This window comes from Anabrus simplex, chromosome 7 (genome assembly GCF_040414725.1).
Source record: "Anabrus simplex isolate iqAnaSimp1 chromosome 7, ASM4041472v1, whole genome shotgun sequence".
In the NCBI taxonomy this organism is placed as follows: domain Eukaryota; kingdom Metazoa; phylum Arthropoda; class Insecta; order Orthoptera; family Tettigoniidae; genus Anabrus; species Anabrus simplex.
In genome coordinates, this window is record NC_090271.1 from 34,037,320 (window position 1) to 34,062,342 (window position 25,023).

The 25,023-nt window shown below is 39.8% G+C and overlaps 1 protein-coding gene across 1 annotated transcript in view; it reads left to right on the forward strand.

Annotated features, from left to right (window-relative positions):
* The first annotated feature begins 8,698 nt into the window (after window positions 1-8,698).
* Window positions 8,699-25,023, forward strand: part of LOC136877223 (DDB1- and CUL4-associated factor 10 homolog) — a 121,894-nt gene continuing 105,569 nt past the window's right edge. The window contains exons 1-2 of the mRNA XM_067151073.2: window positions 8,699-9,121; window positions 9,219-9,332. Of these exons, the coding sequence (XP_067007174.2) occupies window positions 8,919-9,121; window positions 9,219-9,332 (317 nt within the window). The 5' untranslated portion in view covers window positions 8,699-8,918. The remainder of the gene's footprint in view (window positions 9,122-9,218; window positions 9,333-25,023) is intronic.

The following is a 25,023-nucleotide window of genomic DNA, read 5'->3' on the forward strand; positions in this document are numbered from 1 at the left end:
AAGAAAACATCCCTACGGGAGGAAAAGAAAGGAATTGACACTTCAAATTGACTTGCCTGAGGGCGTTCATCTAGCACAAAGGTATAATTGAGGTCTGGCGACTAATATCGTCCCTCTTTCCCTCATTAGTTTCTTTCGTTAATTTTATTCTTCTGTCGATCACACCGTGTAATATGAGATGATGTCCCCTTACATAATAATTCTATTATTAGCACGTAATTAACCGGTCCCTACGCTACATAATTGACATATTAAAAATATATTTACATAACAAAAACACACATACCATTTAGCTAAACTCCCCGGACGCACTAATCTGGCACCAAGACGAACAAAGTTGGACATCGGTTCTGCTTGAACTCAAAGTAATACACACTAAATACTAAACACAATCATATGCACTCATCATGTATAAATGGGGCCATTCCTGTAGGAAAACATGGTTATCAATATCTTCTGCCCCGGCACAACCTTAATGGAAGCTCGCACAAGGCGGCCCATTCTGACCTGGGCTCGAACTGGACGCTTTCCGACTGAGAGGTACAAGTATGGAAAATCCCTAGACTATCCACGGCCTCACACTACCGGATACTGGGGAGATCTATAATTACTTATTAACTACCCTCTAAATCATCGTGATATTATCAGTTACACAAGTGTTCTTAGCCGAACCATTGAAAACAAACAAACAGGCACAGTGTGAAATCCAGAGTCCCGAATCTTTAACTTCAGTAACACGATAGGGCCGCTTTGTTACTAGGAGAGAGAAAACGAAAGGGGAGGTCATTGTGCGCTACTACTGTCACCCATTCAGTGGTGGCGCAGGGTTTCTGACCCTTTTACAACGGCTAGTTCTCTTCTCCCGGATACACACATTTCTTGCCCACTTCATTTGTTTATCCCATTTATTCATCTTACCGCAGAATTCCCAAGAAATACCCATTTATTCTCTACCCTCTCATTCTTATCGTTGAGCGCCGAGTGGGGGAAACATAACATCCGAATTAACTCATCGTAGACTATCTGGGCATTCGGCCTTCTCATTGCATCTCATATCGAGTATCTGCTTTCTTTGGGGCATAGATCTCATGATACCTCTGTCGACCCTTCTCTGTTCTCTTTGCTCATCGCAAGCAAAAAAATATATTTATTCTGACCATTCCTTAAAGCCTCCGGCCTCTCGGCATCTCACACTGGTTACGGACAAAAAAAGCACTCCAGATTATTTCTGGTCAAATAATCAATAATCACGGAACTTGCATATTGTCACTCTCATAATTTACCTAAATAACACAGTTTTGTACCTCTCTCAGTCGGGATTGAGAACCCTGACTCAGAGTAGCGGATAGGATAACACCAATTTATTAAAACCGCGTACTCATTTAGGCTGGCATTGTTCATAGCCGACTCGCGCTACTCGTTCATAAATTATGCTAGCAGCCTAATTAATTGACACGCGGCACTGAGGCACTTGCCTAGGCTCGCTTGGTTATTACTCGACTTCCCACCTACAAGACACAAGGTTTTTATAATTCACGGCCCCGACGGACACAATAACTCTGTCTTTGTAAGCGGTCAATAGATTTCGGATGGTAGACTGTAAAAACTGGAACTAAATGTAACACACTGTCCTCTCTCAACGACCCTCTATGAACTGTCTTCAGCGAGGGCCAGTCCAGCTTTTATTATTTCCGCGCCGGAAGACAGGGGGTGTAGGCCTTTCATGGTTCATTAAGGACACCAGCTCCTTTCATCCCGGGAATTCAAGACATTTACATGGTGCGCATTGTAACCCTCTACTTCCTCTTTCATTTGAGCCAGGTGTGATCGGATTGCGATCGGCAGTTCTCACGTAATTAGGCTCCCGCCATTAATTATTTAGCTAGCGTCCGCTTGGGGGGTGCAGTCATCTTTGAGCGCGATTCTTAGCTTGGGTGACGCTCTACATTCACATGTGTTAGTGATACATGACAGCTGGACATCTAGTGACCTCATTTCGGCCCTTCAATAAAGTATTCCGTATTTTCAGTCTGGGATACGCAGAAAATTCAGCTCTATTCATTGGCGTGCTTCCCATAATTTTCCCATGTCTGCATCAAAATATCATATAATTTTTACGCGCCAAAATTCGACGTTGTCATCCGTGGAACGTGCATAAAAAACCGGAAGTTCCTTCTGTTAGTTTGGAAACCTGTGAAACTAGGCCACACGTCTGGGCGTATTACTGTAGACTACCTTAGCGTCGCGTCGTATCTCCAACTCTGTCTGCAAGTCGAGAGGGCTTTTTCACGAGGGCTTGGCTCCAGCCGAACCTATCCTTTGTTTTCCAAGCGATCTTTTGCTGGTCTCGTTCTGGCCTCACGCGCTCGAGTCCCTTTGCCCATCATACTACATATGACGCGACTATTGAAATGATTTTAATAGGGTAGAAAGGCACCTATGATGCCAATGAGCTGTACTTGTGTGCGCTTGTAAAGAAGACAGTGGAGGACATAATAATTTTAGGTTTTCTCGATTATTCTCGTATTTGCCACTTGGTATTGTCCTCTTCAAATTTGACCTACAATAAGTATTTATTGTTTCTGCGTGTGTAAAATTATTATTTCATTAGCACGGGCGATATTCTCCAGCCCTGTGTTACAGAGACAGTTTCACCTGTCCAGAACCTGTCTCGAGTTGGTTAGGGGAGCGATGTATTGATTTTTTCTACTGAGCTATCAGCTGTCCCCACTTGACCGACTGAGGAGCTGGCCAAGGTCGCCTCGACAGGTTGGCGCATGGCAAGTTCCAGACGGAAGTACTTTCTAGAATTGAAACGCTTGGCATTGGTCAATTACGGACAGTTATAGTGACACACCCGTTGTGCTGGATATGCTTAAATACCCGAGTTTCCAGAAGTACTTCGACGTGCTTCGAGGCTGTTCTTTCATTCACGACGCAGACGCTTCTTGGACTAAATATTCTGCAGTACAATCAGTCAACCTTCATTATTATTCGGATCTACGAGTTTGGCAGATTTTTGTAATTAAAGTTACGTATAATTTCGTCTCTAAATTCATCGCGTGTGTGTACGGCACATATCCTAAAATTGTTTGTCAGTTTCAGCTTCTACTGTACGGGAAGAAGGAAGAGAGTCGCCATGTGCTGGAACGAGCATTTCAAGATGTTGCTATGCCACGGAGAGGAAGCCTACAACAACTCTACTTTGATCATCAAGGCTACAATGCTGCATTAAGATGTAGGCGATCTCTGACATGGGGAGATAGCGACCGCGGGCAGATAATATGCCACATGTTCCAGCTCATCGGCAGAAATCCAGTTCCATCAATCATTTAAGTACCTTTTTATAATGTTTATCTGTTCATCTTTGTAGAAATAATGCTTACTTATTCATTAATGGTAATATTTCTCCTAGTCTTGCAGTAGTTTTGAAAATTTTCATTCTTCTTTCATATGGGAAATGGTAGTATAGTCATTTGTGTATGAGTGATTTTTGGTCTCTATTAGTATAGCTAGAACGATTATTCTAGCTGTCCCATTTAATAGTCTAGTGTGATTAAAAATAATTGTCCTCACCGATAATTAATAATTTATTATTGAAAATAATTTTTCTGAAGTCGTGTGGGACAGATTTACGGCATGTTGTATTACGCCGGATTTCTATATTAGATTTCTTTCTGTATGAGTTCAGGCGTGTTAGTGTCATCTGGCATATTGTCGAATCCTTGTTTACGTGAATTTGAGATCTAGCACATCTAATAATAATAATAATAATAATAATAATAATAATAATAATAATAATAATAATAATAATAATAATAATAATAATAATAATAATAATAATAATAATAATAATAATAATAATAATAATAATAATAATAATAATAATAATAATAATAATAATAATAATAATAATAAATGTTCATCTCGGGTTAAATAAATTAATAAGGGTAATGAGTTTAAATATTACTTGATTTTGTGTGTATGATGTTAATGTGTGCTCAATTAGGATGAATATGAGCCTGGAATATGGCAGAATCTCGACGGTTCATTTATTGTAATGGAATGGAGTATTTGTTGTGTGTTGTTGAATTGTGAATCCATTTATTGAGTGAATACGTGTTGTTGGACGTAAGTTCTTCATGTGGAGCACGTGTTAATTGATTAACGTGGAGTTGTGTAATAATAATGTCGTGACTCATGAACCATGAAAGCGAATGCTAATATTTGACCTATTCTATGTGCGTTTTTGTTGACAATTTCTTCAGATATCAACCGCCGATGTTCTCATGGTCAACGTTGTAAATCTCATCTTATTTAACTAAGCGTTCATCCAGACTCTATCACATTTCTGTGGGACGTAAATAATTTTTCTTTAGCCGATACCGTCATCGAGAAATATCAAAGATTTAGGATTAAAAATCAAAATTTAATATTCAAAGGCTAGAATTCGTTGTAAATAGTGTAAATAATTCTCGTGTGCCTTAGTGTGAATGCTGTGTGTGTGATTGATAATTATTTCAGTGAATTGTGTTATTTTCTTTGAATATGGTTTTTGACCCGGCCACGTGTTGGTTACGTGAATCCTGATTATCAACATCGTTGTTTGTGTGTGCTATAACTTTTGAAGATTTAAACCTTTAGTGAATTTTATTTTGAATTTAAGTAGAGAGAAGTTCATAGTACCATATAATGATGAATAAGAAAGGATTATTTCAGTGGACAAGTTTCACCAATTATTTTTGTAAAGCCTACGACGTTAAGAATTTCTTAGGAATGTCAGATGCTAAAGATTGAGATCACGTTTGTTTGATGAAATATTAGGGAAAGTTTTGAAGTAATAATTATTGTATAAACTCGAGTCTGTAAAATTAAGTCCAATGGAGACAATTTTGAGTAATATTTCTATAAGATTTTGGTTTCACTATTTTTCAATTAATTGAAGCAACGTTTAATCCTGTGCATTATAGAAGGAAAGTTTTATTTGAGATAGCAACTGCAAATATACTGTAAATAAGTCTGTTATTTTCGACGTCCAAGTTAAATTTGAATCGGACAGTTTCAATTTCTTTTAAATTATACATAATAATGACATTATTGAAAGGAAGTCTTCCTAACGAAATGTAATTTTTATATTTGTTGTTGTTTCGTTAAGCCAGAAATAAGGCTAATATTACTCTGTATATTTACAGAACTAAGGTCATCCAGAATATTGGAGAAATTAATCAGAACTGATAGAGAAGAAAAAATAATAATATTACCATCAAGATTTATTAATTTAATTTTGTTATTGTCGAATGTGCTAGTTTGTAATAAATGTCAGAAACCTGTTGTTTTATATTTTTGTATTATTGTAGCTGTCGTTGTCTCTATCCCTGCCTTCAAAAATTACGAAGCCAGACAACGAACGGTCCACCCTTGGGACTCTCGTTCTCCGACGGAACCAAGCCTGGTAAGAAGGCGGCAGTATGGACAAAGAACAACTGTGCATTCAATGCTGTTTCTCATGACTAATCTGGTGGTACCAATATGACGATATCCCAAAAAAGTGGACTTAGCACTTGTGTGCTTTAAGGTATCGATATGTAGGAAATGCAATGAAGCAGAGGGATCAGCTGAACACATACTCTTCGAATGTGAGGCGTTTGGTAGAATCAGATTCTCCACTCTAGGACTACCAGGTGAAGAGAGAGAAAAAAATCTAAGAACCAATAAGAACAACATGTAGCTTTGTGAAGGGAGAAGGTATATCTAGGTGGAAATGAAGGAAAAACATGGTAGCAAAAGATCTTAGAGGTCGACGCTAATTAGGACCTAATATTTAGAGTCCCCATGAAGAAGAAGAAGAAGAAGAAGAAGAAGAATAGGGCGTCTGGTGCCAGGTATCTGGTCTGTTTTATTATGTTAACGGATCTATCCGTTCCAATACCTTGTGTGTAATATAGTTAAATATTTACAGTATCCTGCACATAAACATTCACCGAGCTCGATAGCTGCAGTCGCTTAATTGCGGCCAGTATCCAGTATTCGGGAGATAATGGATTTTTAATCCCACTGTCGGCAGTCCTGAATATGGTTTTCCGTGGTTTCCCATTTTCATACCAGGTAAATGCTGGGGCTGTACCTTAGTAAAGGCCACGGCCGGATAGATAACTAACCATGCTATATCACATTAAAGGCATCCAGCGGAAAACACACGCACGACTGTCACAGCTCTATCCTATACTGAATAAAAGATCCAGTATTAACAAGAGAGTAGCAATCAACATGTATAAGGCCCTAATTAGGCCAATAATAACGTACGCAGCCCCCGCCTGGGGTTACACTGCTATGACGAACCTGGATAAGCTGGAACTAATACAAAACAAATGCATTCGAACAGCGGCTAGACTCCCGTATGACACACCAGTACGCCACCTACGCGCAATTGCGAAAGTCAGCTCGATAACGCAACACATACGGAAACAAACACTCCGAATGTATACGAAGTCATGCGGTAATAAAATCAACCCACTAGTCAGTGGTATAGGACGCTACGACGTCGATCTATACACGAAATATCCCACGCCGAAGCACATTCTGTTCAGCCATAGGGTAAGGAGGCCGGGAGTCCAAAAACGCCCTCCCCCTCCTAAGCTGACACCAACTCACTACACAACTCCACTCAATATTACGCACACACACCACACTGCAAACACATGTATATATGTACATGTCTATCTATGTCTCTTACCTTATGTTACAGGGAACCAAGCGAAGGAGGATTGCGAGAAGAAACACAATGACGAAGGCAACACAGCCATAATAAGAGTCGACCCAATCCACCCCCGCCTCCCGCCAGCGACAAAGGAGTGGACAAAAAACCACCCTGCAGCTATTACTTAATGATTTAATTTACTAATTTTACAGAACATGAGAGCGGAAGAGCGGCCCGCACTCTACCGAGAAACGTATAAATGTATATATGATAACGATGGATGGATGGATGGATGGATGGATGGATGGATGGATGGATGGATGGATGGATGGATGGATGGTTGGATGGATGGATGGATGGATGGATGGATGGATGGATGGATGGATGGATGGATGGATGGATGGACGGACGGGCGGACGGACGGACGGACGGATGGATGGATGGATGGATGGATGGATGGATGGATGGATGGATGGATGGATGGATGGATGGATGGGTGGATGGATGTGCCACCAACACCGCAAAGAAGGGAAGTCATCAGGTGAGAAGAAGAAGCCCCTTACCCCAAGTAAGTCTTGGCTATACTCCCCTTCTCCTTAAAGGAGACTTGGCACCAGGGACCGCTGGCTGCTGGACCAAGGGACACACCTGTGGCCCAAAGCCCAGACGCCAGCGGACCCGAGCCGCACCAGGCAGTGACAAGAAGGACTGATTCCCCATAATAATTGACAAAAGCTAAGAAAATGGTTATGATTGCATGACACATACTCCTAACTAACACAACCTCTGGACTTTTCCAGCCCACATCCTTGCATGAGCTATCAAAAGATGTCAGGTTTTACATGTAGGCTCTTTCTCTTTTCTGCCTATGTGATTTTCCCCTGACCCTTCAATACCACACCTTAACAATACAAACTCGCCTGGTAACGTGTCTAAAATGGAAACAGGCAGATACTGCTTGTATCATTTCCCATCTACATCTTTCTACTCATAACTAATAGCATGTCGGAGGCAATGTAGATTGAGTCGATTGCCACGACGGGGGAGCAGGCTGCGGGGGCCCCCCGTAACAATTAAAACCTTCTCACTCCTAGCCTTTTCCTATCCATCGTTGCCGTAAGACCTATCTGTGTCGGTGCAACGTAAAGCAACTTGAAAAAAAAATAAACATTCGCGGATGTGCATGAAAGAAAAGCGGATGTGGATAATATTTTGTACATCTGCGTTAGGCTCTGATTATAACCACGACTGTGATTGCATATCTTTGAGTTTATTTCTTTCATTTCTTCGATCCTCTAATATACAGTAAGTTATTGCATTCCTTTCTTACCGAGCTCGATAGCTGCAGTCGCTTAAGTGCGGCCAGTATCCAGTATTCGGGAGATAATAGGTTCGAATCCCACTGTCGGCAGCCCTGAAAATGGTTTTCCGTGGTTTCCCATTTTCACATCAGGCAAATTAATTAAGGCCACGGCCGTTTCCTTCCTTGTCCCATCGTCGCCATAAGACCTATCTGTGTCGGTGCGACGTAAAGCAAGTAGCAAAAAAAAAAAAAAAAAAAAAAAAAAACCATTCCTTTCTTCGCTCGACATATGCCGACCGTTGATCAGAAGTCTGGTTTCCCTCTATTATCCGACAAGCAAACCAGTGATCAAGGTAGCAATTTAAATTTGTGGGAGACCCCCTAAAATGAAAATTTGGAATTATAACTCAAAGCATAGACAACCAAAGACGAATATCGTGCGTATTCTCCAGTTTGGTCATCGACTGACTTCCCGTTTCTTTAGATATTGCTTATTTCTTTTCCTAGATAGTAGGCTAGAGTAGGCCTTTCGTATTAACTTACTTTATCAGTTGTAATATCTGCCCACTGTAAGCCTTTGAAGTCCATGATCATGGAGCATTACGTTGTCCGAAGAGCAATATCCTTTGTAACGTGTGTGTCTGAAAATCGATTACCGCGTATGTCGACTATGCTATAGTACTCCTTCTAAAATGGAGTCGTGGTGTCAACATGTGTGAATCTTCAGTTAACTGCTAATTTTGCTGTCACTGTAAACTATTAAGTATTTATTTAGCCATACAGGTTGTTGTGGCAACGTTAGACAGAAGAAGCCCAGTGCGCCATTGTATTTACTGTCATTCTTTAATAGGTTACTAATAAAAGTAGTTACTTGGGGTTTTAATTTGAAGACAAGTGAGAAAAATACTTGCGAACCAAATGCCAAAAGTAAGGACTAGAATTATGAGCGATTTCTACTTACGGCAAAGGGAATTAGGACAGCGATTTCCCTTGGGGCATGCCGATCGTTTCTATCGGGAGCTGTATTCCTCTATCCTACCATGTACTTCATGGGACCATGGTGACAGTTTAAGAAATGCACGACATGGAGGTGTTTTCAATTTAGAATTTTCTCCTGATGGGTAAGTTATTTAGCATAAAGTCTGTGTTGCATAGATTTTTACAGGATTTCAGTTTGGGTCATTTAGAAACATTTCAACACATTCTTCAATATTTCAGATCCCTGCTTGTTGCAGCATGTGAGAAAAAGAGTATTCTGATGTTTGATCCTCTGTGCAGAAGATTAATCCATGCTGTTGACAATGCTCATCGTGATTGTGTGAACTGTGTAAGGTAAGAATTAGGTAGAAGTCTTTGTATGAATGGTTTGTATGGTCTTGTTAGGATTGGTACAATAACTGCAGTAAGTTATCCAGGTGTACTATGTAGGCTATATGAAGCGATAAAGCACTGCTAGTTCATACCCTCACATCTTTTATCACAAATCTTTTTTTACCAAGTTGAGAGTAAAAGCACACACCAAGGATAGAAATGGTCACTGAACTTTATGCAACTTTAGTTCAACAGTAAATGCTATACTTAAATATCTACATCTTAATCTAACTTGTCAGTCCTGTTGTAGACACAAGGATTGCAGTTTATTTTGGTATAATTTCAGTAACATTACAAGAAATAAAGTACATAAATTAAGAAGATGAATGTTATAAATTTTACCTTGTATTAGGTGTAGAATTGATAAAATTGTTTGTTGCCAACTGCTGGGGACACAGCAACCCACCCTAGATATCGCTGTGGCTGCGAAAACCGCTGTGTGAAATATTTCAGTTTCATTCATTCATTCATTCATTTATTTCAATTAATTCCAACGAGCCTGCAGGCTCATACATAGGAATTGTACAGGACATTACATACTGGCGGGCACTTACACATCAAAATATAGTTTTTGTATATAAGATAATTAGTAAACGGTTGAACATATAAACACATACAGTATATAAAATATGTACATCATCAATATGAGGATTACAGAGAATTATTTCTGACTGTATTTACATTTACATAACCTGAAAGTTTCAAAGGTACAAGAATGGATTATGGAGTATTTTCATTTACATAACATAAGAGTTGCTGAAGTACAAGAATAGATTTCAGATTATTTATAATTACATAACAGAACTTTGGCCAGTAAGATTCCATCATTTAAAAAGTTAACTGTGCGAGTTATTTCAAATAATTCTCGCGATTAATGATATATTGCTTCAGGGCAGTATTTATCCGCCATCACTTAGTGGTTTTCGCAGCCGCAACGACTATAGGCTATCTTTATTTTATAGTGGAACATCACAAAACAAAGGACACTACTGTTGACTAAAATTATTCAATAAAGGTGTCCATTCTATAATTCAGTATGGATGGTCTTTATTACCAAGTGTGGCACAATAAAACTTCTAAACCGATGGTGGTAAATTCATTCTGACACACTCTCCTAAACAAAGTGTAATCCCTTATGCTCAGAATGAGCCATTGGCGATAGTGAACCCTTCTTGACCGAGCACTTGAACTTGCAGGCACGTTTCTAGCCCATGAAAATTAATTTACTTCTCCATACTTCAACTTCCAGATCTCTGCATTAGAATTCACAACAGTTCAGTTTCTTAATTAACCTGTAACTAAATTAAAAAATTATGAATTTCTCTTGTCCTACTTAATATATTGTGTTTACTGCAGTTGCATTTGGCACACGCCATGACATGTCGCTTTCAAACTTCGCAGTTTCATTATTCCCACAGAATGTGGCAGCCATGGTTTACACATGATGCAAACTCTATCGGAGATAATAACAGACTGCTCTTCAGCCATTTGGAATACAGAAAATGGTTGTATTTCACACATTGACAGTGTCTCCACTTAAATTTTTTTAGCTCAAATTCTGATATTGTCCAAAAATTGCTTAGAAGATTTTTGTATTTGGGCAGTTGACCAGCACCGAACTAGCCACATTCGTAACATTCTTTGGTGCTTTCTGTTTTAAATCTCGTTTAAGTTAACCATTAAATATTTCTAAGGAAAGGAAAAAAGCATTTCTAAGGAAAGAAAATTAGTTACTTGGCATTATCAGCACAAGAATGAGAATAACTAAACTGGAGAATCACCAATTATATTAATATGATAAAAAATATTCTTCTATACCATTTTTGACCAAAAATGACTTAAAGATAAAATATATAGTAAAATAGGCATTTATATGGCCAATAAAGTTAGAAATGTGTTCAACTTATATCTGTAGAAAGAGACCTCAATGTCATACGAAAGCTGTCAAAACTTGCATCAGAATCAGACTAAACCAATTGCTGTTGTGTAATGAGATTCAGTTCTTAAAAATTAATGTATTAAATAGATCCACCTAATCGATAGTTGTCATGCTAATTATATTAACAGTTCATTTTAAAAGACTAGGACATGTACATACATACATTATCATTAAAGACTGTTATGTCTTTCAGCGTTCAGTCTGCAAGCCTCTGTGAATTTACTAAATGTCGCCACAATCCTCTATTTGCAACTAGTGCTGTGGCCTCATTTAGTTCTATACCTCTTATCTTTAAATCGTTAGAAACTGAGTCTAACCATCGTCATCTTGGTCTCCCTCTACTTCTCTTACCCTCTATAACAGAGTCCATTATTCTCCTAGGTAACCTATCCTCCTCCATTCGCCTCACATGACCCCACCACCAAAGCCGGTTTATGCGTACGGCTTCATCCATTGAGTTAATTTCTAAATTAGCCTTTATCTCCTCATTCAGAGTACCCTCCTGCCATTGTCCCCACCTGTTTGTACCAGCAATTATTCTCACTACTTTCATATCTGTTACTTCTGACTTATGAATAAGATATGCTGAGTCCACCCAGCTTTCGCTCCTGTAAAGCAAAGTTGGTCTGAAAAGAGACCGATGTAAAGATAGTTTTGTCTGGGAGCTGACTTCCTTCTTACAGAATACTGTTGATCGCAACTGCGAGCTCACTGCATTAGCTTTACTACACCTTGATTCAGTCTCCCTTACTTTATTACCATCCTGGGAGAACACACAACCTAAATACTTGAAAAAATCTACCTGTCCCAGCTTTGTATGACAAGTCTAACATTCAATTCTGTTGAATTTCTTACCTACTGACATAAAATTTAGTTTTCGAAAGGTTAATTTTGATACCATACTCATTGCACCTATTTTCAAGTTCCAAGATATTAGACTGCAGGCTTTTGGCACAATCTGCCATTAAGACCAAGTCATCAGCATAGGCCAGACTGCTTACGACATTTCCACCTAACTGAATCCCTCCCTGCCATGTTATACCTTTCAGCAGACGATACATGTAACCTACGAACAGCAAAGGTGAAAGATTACAGCCTTGTATAACTCCTGTAAGTACCCTGAACAAAATACTAATTCTACCACCAATTCTCACTGAAGCCCAATTGTCAACATAAATGCCTTTGATTGATTTTAATAATCTACCTTTAATTTCATAGTCCCCCAGTATGGCGAACATCTTTTTCCTCGGTACCCTGTCATATGCTTTCTCTAGATCTACGAAACATAAACACAACTGCCTATTCCTCTCGTAGCATTTTTCAATTACCTGGTTCATACTGAAAATCTGATCCTGACAGCCCCTCTGTGGTCTGAAACCACACTGGTTTTTATCCAACTTCCTCTCAACGACTGATCGCAACCTCCATTCCAAAATGCCAGTGAATACTTTGCCTGGTATACTAATCAATGAGATGCCTCGATAGTTGTTGTAATCCTTCCTGTTCCCTTGCTTATAGATAGGTGCAATTACTGCTTTTGTCCAATCTGAAGGTACCTTACCAACACCCCATGCTAATCTTACTACTCTATGAAGCCATTTCATTCCTGCCTTCCCACTATACTTCACCATTTCAGGTCTAATTTCATCTATTCCTGCTGCTTTATGACAATGGAGTTTATTTACCATCCTTTCCACTTCCTCAAGCGTAATTTCACCATCATTTTCCTCCTCCCCATGAGCTTGGCTGTTCGCAACAGCACCAGGAAGATCTTTTACATTGAGAAGATGTTCAAAATATTCCCTTCACCTCTGCAGGGATTCCCTGGGATCTATTATGAGTTCACCTGAATTACCCAAAACACTGTTCATTTCCTTTTTCCCTCCCTTCCTAAGATTCTTTATTACTGTCCAGAAAGGTTTCCCTGCTGCTTGACCTAGCCTTTCCAGGTTATTACCAAAATCTTCCCATGACTTCTTTTTGGATTCAACAGCTATTTGTTTCACTCTGTTTCTTTCATCTACGGACAAATCCCTGTCTGCCTCGGCACATTTCCTGTCCTTGCTGCTAGATGGGGCTTCATTCATTCCTTTCCTGACCTGGTTGAATGACTGTAAGCAGGCTGTGGAAATACAATGTTTTCAGCACACAACCTTCTGACGTGGTGCCATCTATGCAGAATTACCAATTTTGACATTTCAGTATTGCTATTATCTAGCAACAAAAGCTGAATTTTCCGGAAATGGGTCCTACAGCTGAGTTAATTTGCTTTTGTTGACTGACACTGAATGTGTCACCAGAGATCTTTAACATGCCAACAGTGACATGGAGTGCCAAGGCTGGAAAACAGGGCATTTTGATAAGATTTAAGAAGACTTTCAGAAGTCTGGCCAGTTAATGACAATAACGTAATAAGTGGCTCGAAAACAGGGCATTTTGATAAGATTTAAGAAGACTTTTATAAGTTTGCCCAGTTTAATGACAATAACAACATCAAGGGCTGGAAAATAGGGCATTTTGATAAGATTTAAGATTTTCAGAAATCTGCCCAGTTTAACATCGTCATCAAGTTCTGAATTGACAACATAATCCAACACAGTTCCACATATAAATGTCCGTATGTCAAAATAAGTTTAATGCTTCAGCTTATATACAACCAGCATTCACCATAACACGTCAGAAATAGTAGAGTGGCGTCTTCACATTGTTTTACTCGCTTTTCAATTAAGAATTTACCAGAACATTCTCAAGCCCACAAACTATTGAACAACATCTAAAAAGGTGAACACACATTAATATGTGTTCTTTATTAGGCCTATGTATGTTTTTAATAGTGTATCTTTGTAAACGAAGTTGCACTTTTTTTAAAGTGTTCATATCAGTTTTGATTAGAGCTGAAAATGGCCAAAATTAAAGGCCTGAACATGTCCTAGTGGTTCATGGAACGGGTTATTGTAGTCACGTCCTAGGTCGTGAACCATGGGCAACGGCTGAGTGGCCTAGTAATTGGTCCTGAGAGTCGGGATGCCAGTTGCTATGGAATGGGAGTGGGCACTCGGACATATTCTGAGTCATGGAGAGTCGGGATGCCAGTTGCTATGGAATGGTAGTGGGCATCTCAGACATATTCTGAGTCATGGCCCTCCTTGTGCTCAGGCGGCTAGGACTATACAATCCACCGGTGGTCCATAACCCTCACTTGGGCTATGTGCAAGTAGGGTAGCATCCTGCTTCATGAATTTACTGAGCTCAGAACATTTTAAGCAAGCCTCGGACCTATGGGAGTAACGGAGTCCCACTCCCATTTGACAGGCGAGGGACTCCTTGGAAACAACTTGGCAAACGAAATGGAATTCGATGGGAAGCTATCAATATTAATGCGGCTTATGAAAGAAAGTAGAACTGGCTGAGTCAGCAAAGAGGATGCATCTGGATGTACTAGGAGTAAGTGATATTCGGGTAAGGGGAGATAACGAGGAAGAGAGAGGAGATTATAAAGTGTAGTTGACGGATGTTAGAAAGGGAAGGGCAGAGTATGGGGTAGGGCTGTTTATCAGGAATACCATTGCATGCAACATAGTTTCTGTTAGGCACGTAAATTAGCGAATGATGTGGGTAGATTTGGCAGTTGGAGGAATTAGGACGAGAATTGTCTCAGTGTATTCACCATGTGAGGGTGCAGATGAGGATGAAGTTGACAAGTTTTATGAAGCATTGAGTGACATCGTGGTCAGGGTCAACAACAAGGATAATGGGCGATTTCAATGCGAGAGTTGGAAATAGAACGGAAGGATACGAAAGGGTGATTAGTAAATGTGGGGAAGACATGGAAGCTAATAGACTATATCTTAACCGACTTCGAAATCTGTTAGGAATGTACGAGTTTTCCGGGAATTTTTCAGTGATACAGACCATGATCTGATCTGTAGTGAACTAAGTATCTCTAGGCCTAGGGTAGAGATTCAAGTTACGTAAGTCATTCTCTGTAGCAACATTTGCATAAATATTGGCGTAGTTTTCTGCTTCAGTGTTTGTGAAATTTGCATGATTGATGATAACTTGTAAGTCATTAGGATGACTCTGAGTGTATTCATGGATTTCCTTAGGAGTCACAGTCAACCCTGCCTATCTAAAGCAGGAGTTCACAGTTTCTTTGCATAGGTAACAACTTCTCTGATCCAAATTGTGGCATCAATCCCTTAAATGGATTTGTTAAGTTCTGAAGTAGATGAAGCAGCATCCATGTTTGCTAATATGGATTGCATTAGCAAAAGTCTGTACTTAACTTCTAGGCCTATGCATTTAATTACACCTTGATGCATAGGTTGTGTCACACCTTTGTGTTTGGTGGAAACCTTACACGTTTTATGTTGGACAGATCAATGTGGGCAACGTGTTGCATTATCCAGAAATAAGAGAATTTCCCCTCTGCTGCCCTTTAATCCTGTTAACGTTGGGTAACCATTCCTCCATGATTGCAGCAGTCATCCACATCTTTTGTTCGATTTCTAAGTACTGTAATTGGAAAACTTTATGTAAACGTTCTTGAAGTATCATTCTGGGCAGGTTTCACTGTATTTAATTTAATCATGTATTTATGCTTCATTTTTGTGGTGTGTTTAGAGATATTTATTTTTCTATTTGTATTAATTTTATTCATTTAATGAAGGAGAGTTCCAAGAATTTAATAATACTCTTAATTACGAAGAATGTGAGCCTAATGAAGAGGAATCGAGCGAAGAGATCACTAATTACTTATCATATAACAGTTTGGGGAAAATTAGTACTCAAAAAACAAAAAATTCTCGCATACATGGAACAGCACCCAACCCACAAACAAGCTATAGTCTTTTCCAGATTTGAAATTGTCAAAGATTTACTGGCACATAAAAGAACTCCTGCGAGACTAAATTTTAGCACCTCTGTGTCTCCAAAAACAGTAAAAATGCTGTAGTTGTTTTCAACCCGCTTAGCCTGGGTCTCCCTTTTGCCCACCCCCTTCATCTTCTACTTTGGCATCTTCCCCAGTTCCATCCTCTTAACATTTCCAAATCATCTAAGTTTATCCCTCTTCATTTTACCATAAAACTTTTCCACTTTGATTTCCTTTCCAATGTCCTCGTATCTCTGTCCGTCTCATCTTTCCTATCATACGAAGGCGGATCATATATAAACAGGAATTTGAATGTACCACTGCTGTTAGTAAAAATTCTGAGGCGGAGCTTTGCTAGAATGTTGGTGGGGGTGTCTGGAGAAGGGGTTTGCGCGCGCGAACGACCGTGGAGAGCCGGGCTGCTTTAGTATGCCATGAGTCAGCAAGGGTGCACACGTCTGTTTTGCAACGCATCATGATCAAATTTTTTGCAAAAGAGGGCACCAACCTTCCAAAATTTTGAGACTGCTCCGCGCACAGTTTGGGGAAGAAACCCTTTCGCAGACTCGAGTGGTGGGCTAAAAAAATTATGGCAGGAAGAGAAGCTGTGGAAAATGAACCTCATGAAAGCAGACTGCAGACAACGTTGTTTCCTTTCATGACATTATTGGTAAAGATTGGTGTATAAAAATTTAGCAAATTGCTATAGTCATGGGAATAAGTGATGGAAGTGTTCAAGCCATCATCCGAGACGAACTCCATTTCAGAAAATTGTCTGCCAGGTGGGTTCCTCGTCTCCTCAACCAGGAACAAAAAACTTTACACCAGGAAGTTTTTCAGAGACTCCTGCATCACTACGAGGAGGAAGGAGAGAATTTCTTGTGTTGTATTGTGACTTGTGATGAAACTTGGGTGCATCATTCATTACACCTCAGAGTCCAAGCAAGCAAGCATGGAGTGGCGACGAAGAGATGAAGCAGGTCCGGTCAAGGCCAAAACACTCCCATCTGCTGAAAAGGTGCTTGCAACAGTTTTCAGGGACTCGGCAGGCATTTTGCTGGTGGATTTTCTTCACGAACAAAGGACAATTAATGCAGCCTGTTACTGTCGTCTTTTGGATGAAGCAAAAGCTGCATATCGCAATAAGTGGCGCTGGCAACCCATCCGAAACGTCATTCTCCTCCATGACAATGTAAGGCCACATACTGTCGCTTTAACGTAGGAAAGACTGGAGGAAATTCACTGGACAGCTCTGGAACACCCTCTGTACAGTCCAGATTTATCGCCCTGCAACTACCATTTGTTTGGACCACTCAAACAAGACCTAGGAGGACAGCGGTTCGATGATAATGCAAGTGTTGAAGAGTTTGTGCGCAACTGGCTCTGCACACGTCCCTCTTCTGTCTATCAGGAGGGTACCAAAAACTTACCAGTCTGATGGAGAAAATATGTATTGAAGGCAAGACACTATGTAGAAAAGTGATCTCTATATGTGTATTTTTTTGGTTGTTGCAGTAAATTAAAAAAAAATCCTGTTTATATTTGATCCACCGTCGTAATTCATAAACATTTAATTTCACTGGCCTGGATTTTATTCTTGTCTTTTTGTCATTGTCCAGGTATCTGCTGCATATGTCAATATTGAACAGTAGTACATCTTATACATCACCTCGTTACACTTCATTGGTACTTTCTTCATACCAAGTTTCTCATGCTCTGGTAGAATGCATTTCCCTGTTGGATCCTTTCGCTGATCTCCATGTCCAGCCCTGCATCCTGCATCATTTTGCTTCTCAATTACTTGAAGATCTCCACAATTCCAAGATTTTGTTCCTTTAATTTTATAATTTCCTTCTTTTTCTCCTCAAGTCAGCGCTTGTCTTACTCTTTTCCACACCGATTTGTATGTCATAATTCTAATAGTCTCGCTGACCATGCTGAGTTGCCCTTGTATTTCCTCTCTGTTTGCTCCCCGCATCAGAATATCATCTGCAAACAGCATCACTTTCGGCTCCTGTTCCCCATATGCTTCGCCTCCTTCACAGTTTTGTCCATAAGTATTATGAATAACAGCAGTGAGAGCACACTTCTTTGTCGTAATCCAGTTTCATTCTAAAACCACTCTGTTCTCCCCACGTATCTGGACACTACATGTAATGAACTTCATAATTAGATATGACTTGGAACTACACTTTTAAGAGATGTATTGGTTCACCTTTCAGTCATTAATTAATATCCACTAATCCACATGTATATCTTTTTTGAATGAGATTTTTAACTACGACAAGTTCTCAATTATAGCTGAGGATGTCTTTGAAGGAGGATGAAACATGTATTTTTGCACATATTCTATAATTTGTTTTTCAATTCCTTTCTGTTGCATTACTTGCCATATGTTTGCTCTGGGTACACTATCGTAAGCCTTTTCTAAATCAGTGAATACCATCATCATATCTCTTCCATATTTCCAATGTTTTTCTGTTAACTGAAGATTGGGTGTAGTATTCATTTTCCATTTCGAAAGCCATTTTGCACTTCTTGAAATTATCCTTCTTTTCTAATACCCATTCAAATATTTTTGCTAAGTGTGATATGAGTATGATTCCTCAATAATTATTATTTTTTTATTTTTTTTGTTTGCTAGTTGCTTTACGTCGCACCGACACAGATAGGTCTTATGGCGACAATGGGACAGGGAAGGGCTAGGAGTGGGAAGGAAGAGTCCGTGGCCTTAATTAAGGTACCTGGTGTGAAAATGGGAAACCATGGAAAACCATTTTCAGGGCTGCCGACAGTGGGATTCGAACCTACTATCTCCCGAATACTGGATACTGGCTGCACTTAAGCGACTGCAGCTATCGAGCTCGGTCAATAATTATCACATATCTTCCTGTCCCCTTAAATATAGGCATTATTGCTCCCTGACTCCAGTCATTTGGTACAGATTTTTCTTCCCACATATACCTAAACAGCCCATACAGCCATTGTAGACCATTGGGTCCTGCTGCTATTATTATTTCCACACACAATTCATCCGGTCCCATTGCCTTTCCCACTTTCATTTGTTTGTCAGCAGTCCCCCTCTTCCATTGTGATTTCACTTGTGGATTCTGTCTTCTCACACTCTACTTCTATCATCTTCTCGACACCCCTTCTAACATTCAGGAGTTCATCAAGGTAATCCTTCCATCTTTTCGTTACTTTATTTGGTTGTGTTATCTCTTCTTTTATCTCTTTCACTGCTTTGTGTATAGATTCTTCCTTTTTAAAAGTCCATGTAACACCCATATAGGAGCTTTTTTTCCCAGTAATTTCATGCACCTTCTTTTCGTTTCCTGATATCTTCTTTTTTCATCCGTATTCCATTCTTGCCATCCTTTCTTCTTTTCACTGCTTCCTTTACCCTCTCATTCCACCATGGATTCTCTCTATCTTTTACTCTTTTAGCTATTCTGCCACAAGCACTCTCTCTGCACCAGCACTGTTAATGGAGCGGTTGTTTACGGAGCGGAGGCTCCGGGCGCTTTCAATCGGTGCCTCCGAAGAACCTTCGATTGAATTACAAGCGTGTAGTTTAAACTTGGTACAGGAGAAATGAACGAGCATTATGTACAGGAATTTATAACTTGTCGCTATTAATGTGAGAAACTACGCCCCTCTGTTAATACTTTAGTTATTTGGCAATATTACAGATACAGTAGCATTCTTACGTACAAATATAATAATTATGTAACAGAACCTCCGATTGAAAGACAAGCGCGTAGTGTGAACGGGAGAAATGAACGAGCATTTTCTCAGGAATTTATAACTTGTCGCTACTATTGTGTGAAACTAGGCCCCTTAGTTAATGCCTTAATTATTTGGCGATATTACAGATAGCATTCTTACGTACAAACATAATTATGTATCAGAACCTCTGATTGAATGACAAGCGCGTAGTGTGAACTTGGCACGGGAGAAATGAATGAGCATTTTCGCAGGAATTTATAAATTATTATTGCGTGAAACTACGCTCCTCCTTTAACTTAATACTGGACCTGTTTGGAGGTATCACATATAGCATTCTTACATACAAACATAATTATGTATTATCTTAAATATAAACATGTTATAATGTAGGCCTTGTCCGTGACTGTTAGTTAATTCGTTGTTGTTTGAGTCATCAGTCCATGGACTGGTTTGATTCAGCTCTCCATGCCACCCTATCCTGTGCTAAATTTTTCATTTCTACGTAACTACTGCATCCTACATCTGCTCTAATCTGCTTGTCATATTCATACCTTGGTCTATCCCTACCATTCTTACCACCTACACTTCCTTCAAAAACCAACGGAACAAGTCCTGGGTGTCTTAAGATGTGTCCTATCATTCTATCTCTTCTTCTCGTCAAATTTAGCCAAATCTATCTTCTCTCGCCAATTCGATTCAGTATCTCTACATTTGTGATTCGATCTATCCATCTCACCTTCAGCATTCTTCCATAACACCACATTTCAAAACCTTCTATTCTCTTTCTTTTTGAGCTAGTTATCATCCATGTTTCACTTCCATACAATGCTACGCTCCACACGAAAGTCTTCAAAAACATCTTTCTAATTCCGATATCAATGTTTGAAGTGAGCAAATTTCTTTTCTTAAGAAAGCTCTTCCTTGCTTGTGCTAATCTGCATTTTAATGTCCTCCTTACTTCTGCCATCATTAGTTATTTTACTACCCAAGTAACAAAATTCATCTACTTCCTTTAAGACTTCATTTCCTAATTTAATATTTCCTGCATCACCTGCCTTCGTTTGACTGCACTCCATTACTGTTGTTTTGGACTTATTTATTTTCATCTTGTACTCCTTACCCAAGACTTCGTCCATACCATTCAGCAGCTTCTCGAGATCTTCTGCAGTCTCAGATAAAATAACAATATCATCGGCAAATCTCAAGGTTTTGATTTCCTCTCCTTGGATTGTGATTCCCTTTCCAAATTCCCCTTTGATTTTCTTTACTGCTTGTTCTATGTAAACATTGAAAAGGAGGGGGGACAACAAACTGCAGCCTTGCCTCACTCCTTTCTGGATTGCTGCTGCTTTTTCAAAGCCCTCAATTCTTATCACTGCAGACTGATTTTTATACAGATTGTAGATAATTCTTCATTCTCGGTATCTGATCCCAATCGCCTTCAGAATCTTAAATAGCTTGGTCCAATCAACATTATCAAATGCCTTTTCTAGATCTACGAAAGCCATGTACGTGGGCTTGTTCTTCTTCAGACATGAAGTCAGGATTGCTTCACATGTTCCTACATTTCTTCTGAAGCCAAATTAATCTTCTCCCAACTCAGCTTCAACTTGTTTTTCCATTCTTCTGCAAATAATACATGTTAAAATTTTGCAGGCATGAGATACTAAACTAATGGTGCGATAGTTTTCACACCTGTCAGCACCGGCTTTCTTGGGAATAGGTATAACAACATTCTGGCGAAAATCAGATGGGACTTCTCCTGTCTCATACATCATGCACGCTAAATGGAATAATCTTGCCATGCTTGTTTCTCCTAAGGCAGTCAGTAATTCAGAGGGAATGTCAATTCCAGGTGCCTTGTTCATATTTAGGTCGCTTATAGCTGTGTCAAACTCTGCCCTCAAAATTGGGTCTCCCATTTCATCAGCATCAACGCCTCTTCTTGTCCCAGAACCAAATTATCTACATCTTCACCTTGATACAACTGTTGGATATATTCCTGCTATCTTTCTGCTTTGTCTTCTTTCGCTCGAAGTGGCTTTCTATCTGAGCTCTTAATATTCATACACCTAGATTTCCTTTCTCCAAATGTTTCCTTGATTTTCCTGTATGCAGCATCTACCTTTCCTAGGACCATACAACCTTCAACATCCTTGCACTTGTCCTTCAGCCAGTCTTCCTTAGCTACCTTGCACTTTCTATCCACTTCATTCTTTAATCGCCTGTATTCTTTTCTGCCCTCTTCATTTCTAGTATTCTTGTATTTTCGTCGTTCATCAATCAGGTCTAGTATCTCCTGAGTTATCCACTGATTCTTAGTTGATCTCTTCTTCCTTCCTAACATTTCTTCAGCAGCCCTGCTGACTTCATTTTTCATGACTATCCACTCTTCCTCTTTTGCGTTTCCTTCAGCCTTTTCATTTAGTCCTTGTGCAAAATGTTCCTTGAAACAACCCCTCACACTCTTTTCTTTCAACTTGTCTAGATCCCATCTTTTTGCATTCTTTCCTTTCTTCAATTTCTTCGGCTTCAGATGGCATTTCATGACCAACAAGTTGTGGTCAGAGTCCACGTCTGCTCCTGGAAAAGTTTTGCAATCAGACACCTGATTTCTGAATCTCTGCCTAATGAATTCGTTATGAAAGAATTAATACTATTACCAATGCATGCCGGGCTGAGTGGCTCGAACGGTTGAGGCACTGGCCTTCTGACCCCAACTTGGCAGGTTTGATCCTGGCTCAGTCCGGTGATATTTGAAGGTGCTCAAATTCGTCAGCCTCGTGTCGGTAGATTTAATGACACATAAATGACTCATGCGGGACCAAATTCTGGCACCACGGCATCCTCGAAAACCGTATAAGTAGTTAGTGGGACGTAAAGCCAATGACATACTGAGATAACAGCACACAAATTATACTTACTTGAAGTATGCGACTATCTCTGTGCAGTGGTCTAATACTTGCTTTAAATCGGGCATATTCCTCATGCTGTCTGTGAATACGAGATTTAACGTATGTGCAACACAAGGCACATGGCGACTTGACAAACTTTTGACGGCTGCCACCATATTTGCAGCATTGTCTGTTATTGTGGTAGTCACTCTGCCCATAATATTCCACTGTGCAATTACCTCTTTCAAATTTCCCGCTATATTTTCAGTTGTGTGTTGTCCCTTGAATACAGAGTACTGAAGGCAAGCGGATGCCAGATCTGTGTCCTTTATGAAGTGAGCTGTCACAGCTAAATATGAGTCTTGCCTGTTAGATGACCATGCATCAATGCATCAACAGTCTAGGAAACTATGGCCGCTTGTGCGATATCTTGCACAACCATGTCTGTCACTTCCGTATACGTGCGCTGTAATATGTCCTGTGGAAAGAAACACATTTAGGCAAGAATTAACACACATAAACCTTCATGAACAGTGACGCTTCAGATATGGAGAAAGTACGCAAACCACAAGTTTTTACTAGGAAATTGTACATTGGAAAAATATTCAGTTACCTCACGCGACATAGAGACAAACATGAAGGGACACAAGCTAAATTTTGTGTACAGTATGGACCTAAAGGTTTCTAGTCTAAGTCTGTAAAATGGGTGAAAGAGACCTCATGGGACATGAATAATAAGGAATGTAAAGAATATTTCTTGAATTTGTTTCCACGCATGTTTTGATTGTTTGACGACATGGTTATGGGTATCTCGGATGACGAGCCTCAACAAAGGCCCGTAATAACTCCTCATTGACTATTGAAAAGGGCTGGCTATCATAAACAAAAAAAATTCTCAGAGCCTTGTGAATTTTCAGTTTTTCAACGTTCTGTTGGGTGTATTTTGGTACCGTCAATTTAGATGTGTTTACATTTCGACTGACGTAATCTTTATGGAACCGCTTCAAATGGTCATTGAGATTGAAGGTACCTCCACCCAAGGAATACGGCCGGCTACACAAACCATATTTGGCTTTCTTTCCACCTACAACCTTCTTGAAGAAATTCCAGACTTCTGATTTGCGTTTTGGCATAGCTAATGTAATTAAAAGCACTGTATTAGAAAGTGTACAACAAGCATACCTGACATAATATAGAAGACAATAAAATGTCAGTATTTTAAAAACATACCTGGAATCAATAAGAACGGTACTTGAAAATAACAAATATCGCCTCTAGTCCTGTTCCTTTCCGTTCAGTCCTGTGCAGTGTAAATGAAGCAACTGATGGCTGCGCGCCTCCGATTGCTCCGTTCCTTCCAGTGGTGCGAAACATCGGGCAGTTGTACCGGGGAAATCCGTACAGAGCGCACGTCTTTTTTTTTATTAATACGTCGCAACTGCGGTGGGATAGGAAAGGACTAGAATTGGGAAGGAAGCAGCTCTACCGTTAATTAAGGTAAAGCCCCAAAATTTGCCTGGTGTGAAAATGGTAAAACATGGAAAACCATCTTCAGCGCTGCCGACAGTGGGGTTCGAACCAACTATTTTCCGAATCCAAGCTGATAGCTGCGTGACCCAAACTACGCAGTCACTTGGTCGGTGAGTTCACGTCTGGTGGAACCGATTCCATCAACTGTTTGGCTCTTGTCCTCATCGCTGTTGGGCAGAACTATATCCTGCTGGGCTGGTCCCCACCGTCGGCAGTCCTCAGAATGGTTTTCCAGGGATTTCCAGTCTCCTGCACTAAGGCACTTTTCAGAGAAACAACTGAATCTATGTAGATATATTGTTTGTTATATCCACAGGGTACAGGTACATGCGATGTGAATTATATGTCGATGATAATTAAATTTCCTTGATACCAAATGTGAGGATGCATTAATTATTCTGAATGACTATATGTTCTTTATTAAGGGGTATTGTGTGGGATATCGGTGATGTAGATTAATTTTTGTGTAGGCTATGTAGGCATGGATTTTTATAGGGCGCCTACATTCATGGATGTAAGCTTGAAATTACAGCCCACTACGTCCTTACACTCGGAGCTACTGCTGCGAATAGGAGGCGGCCCTCTGGTTAACCTCCGGTGCTCTGTAATTGCTTTGCCTCCATCGGTAGTACCGGAGATCACTGGAAGGGCACTGTAATCGTATTATCCGATTGTCAACAGGACTGC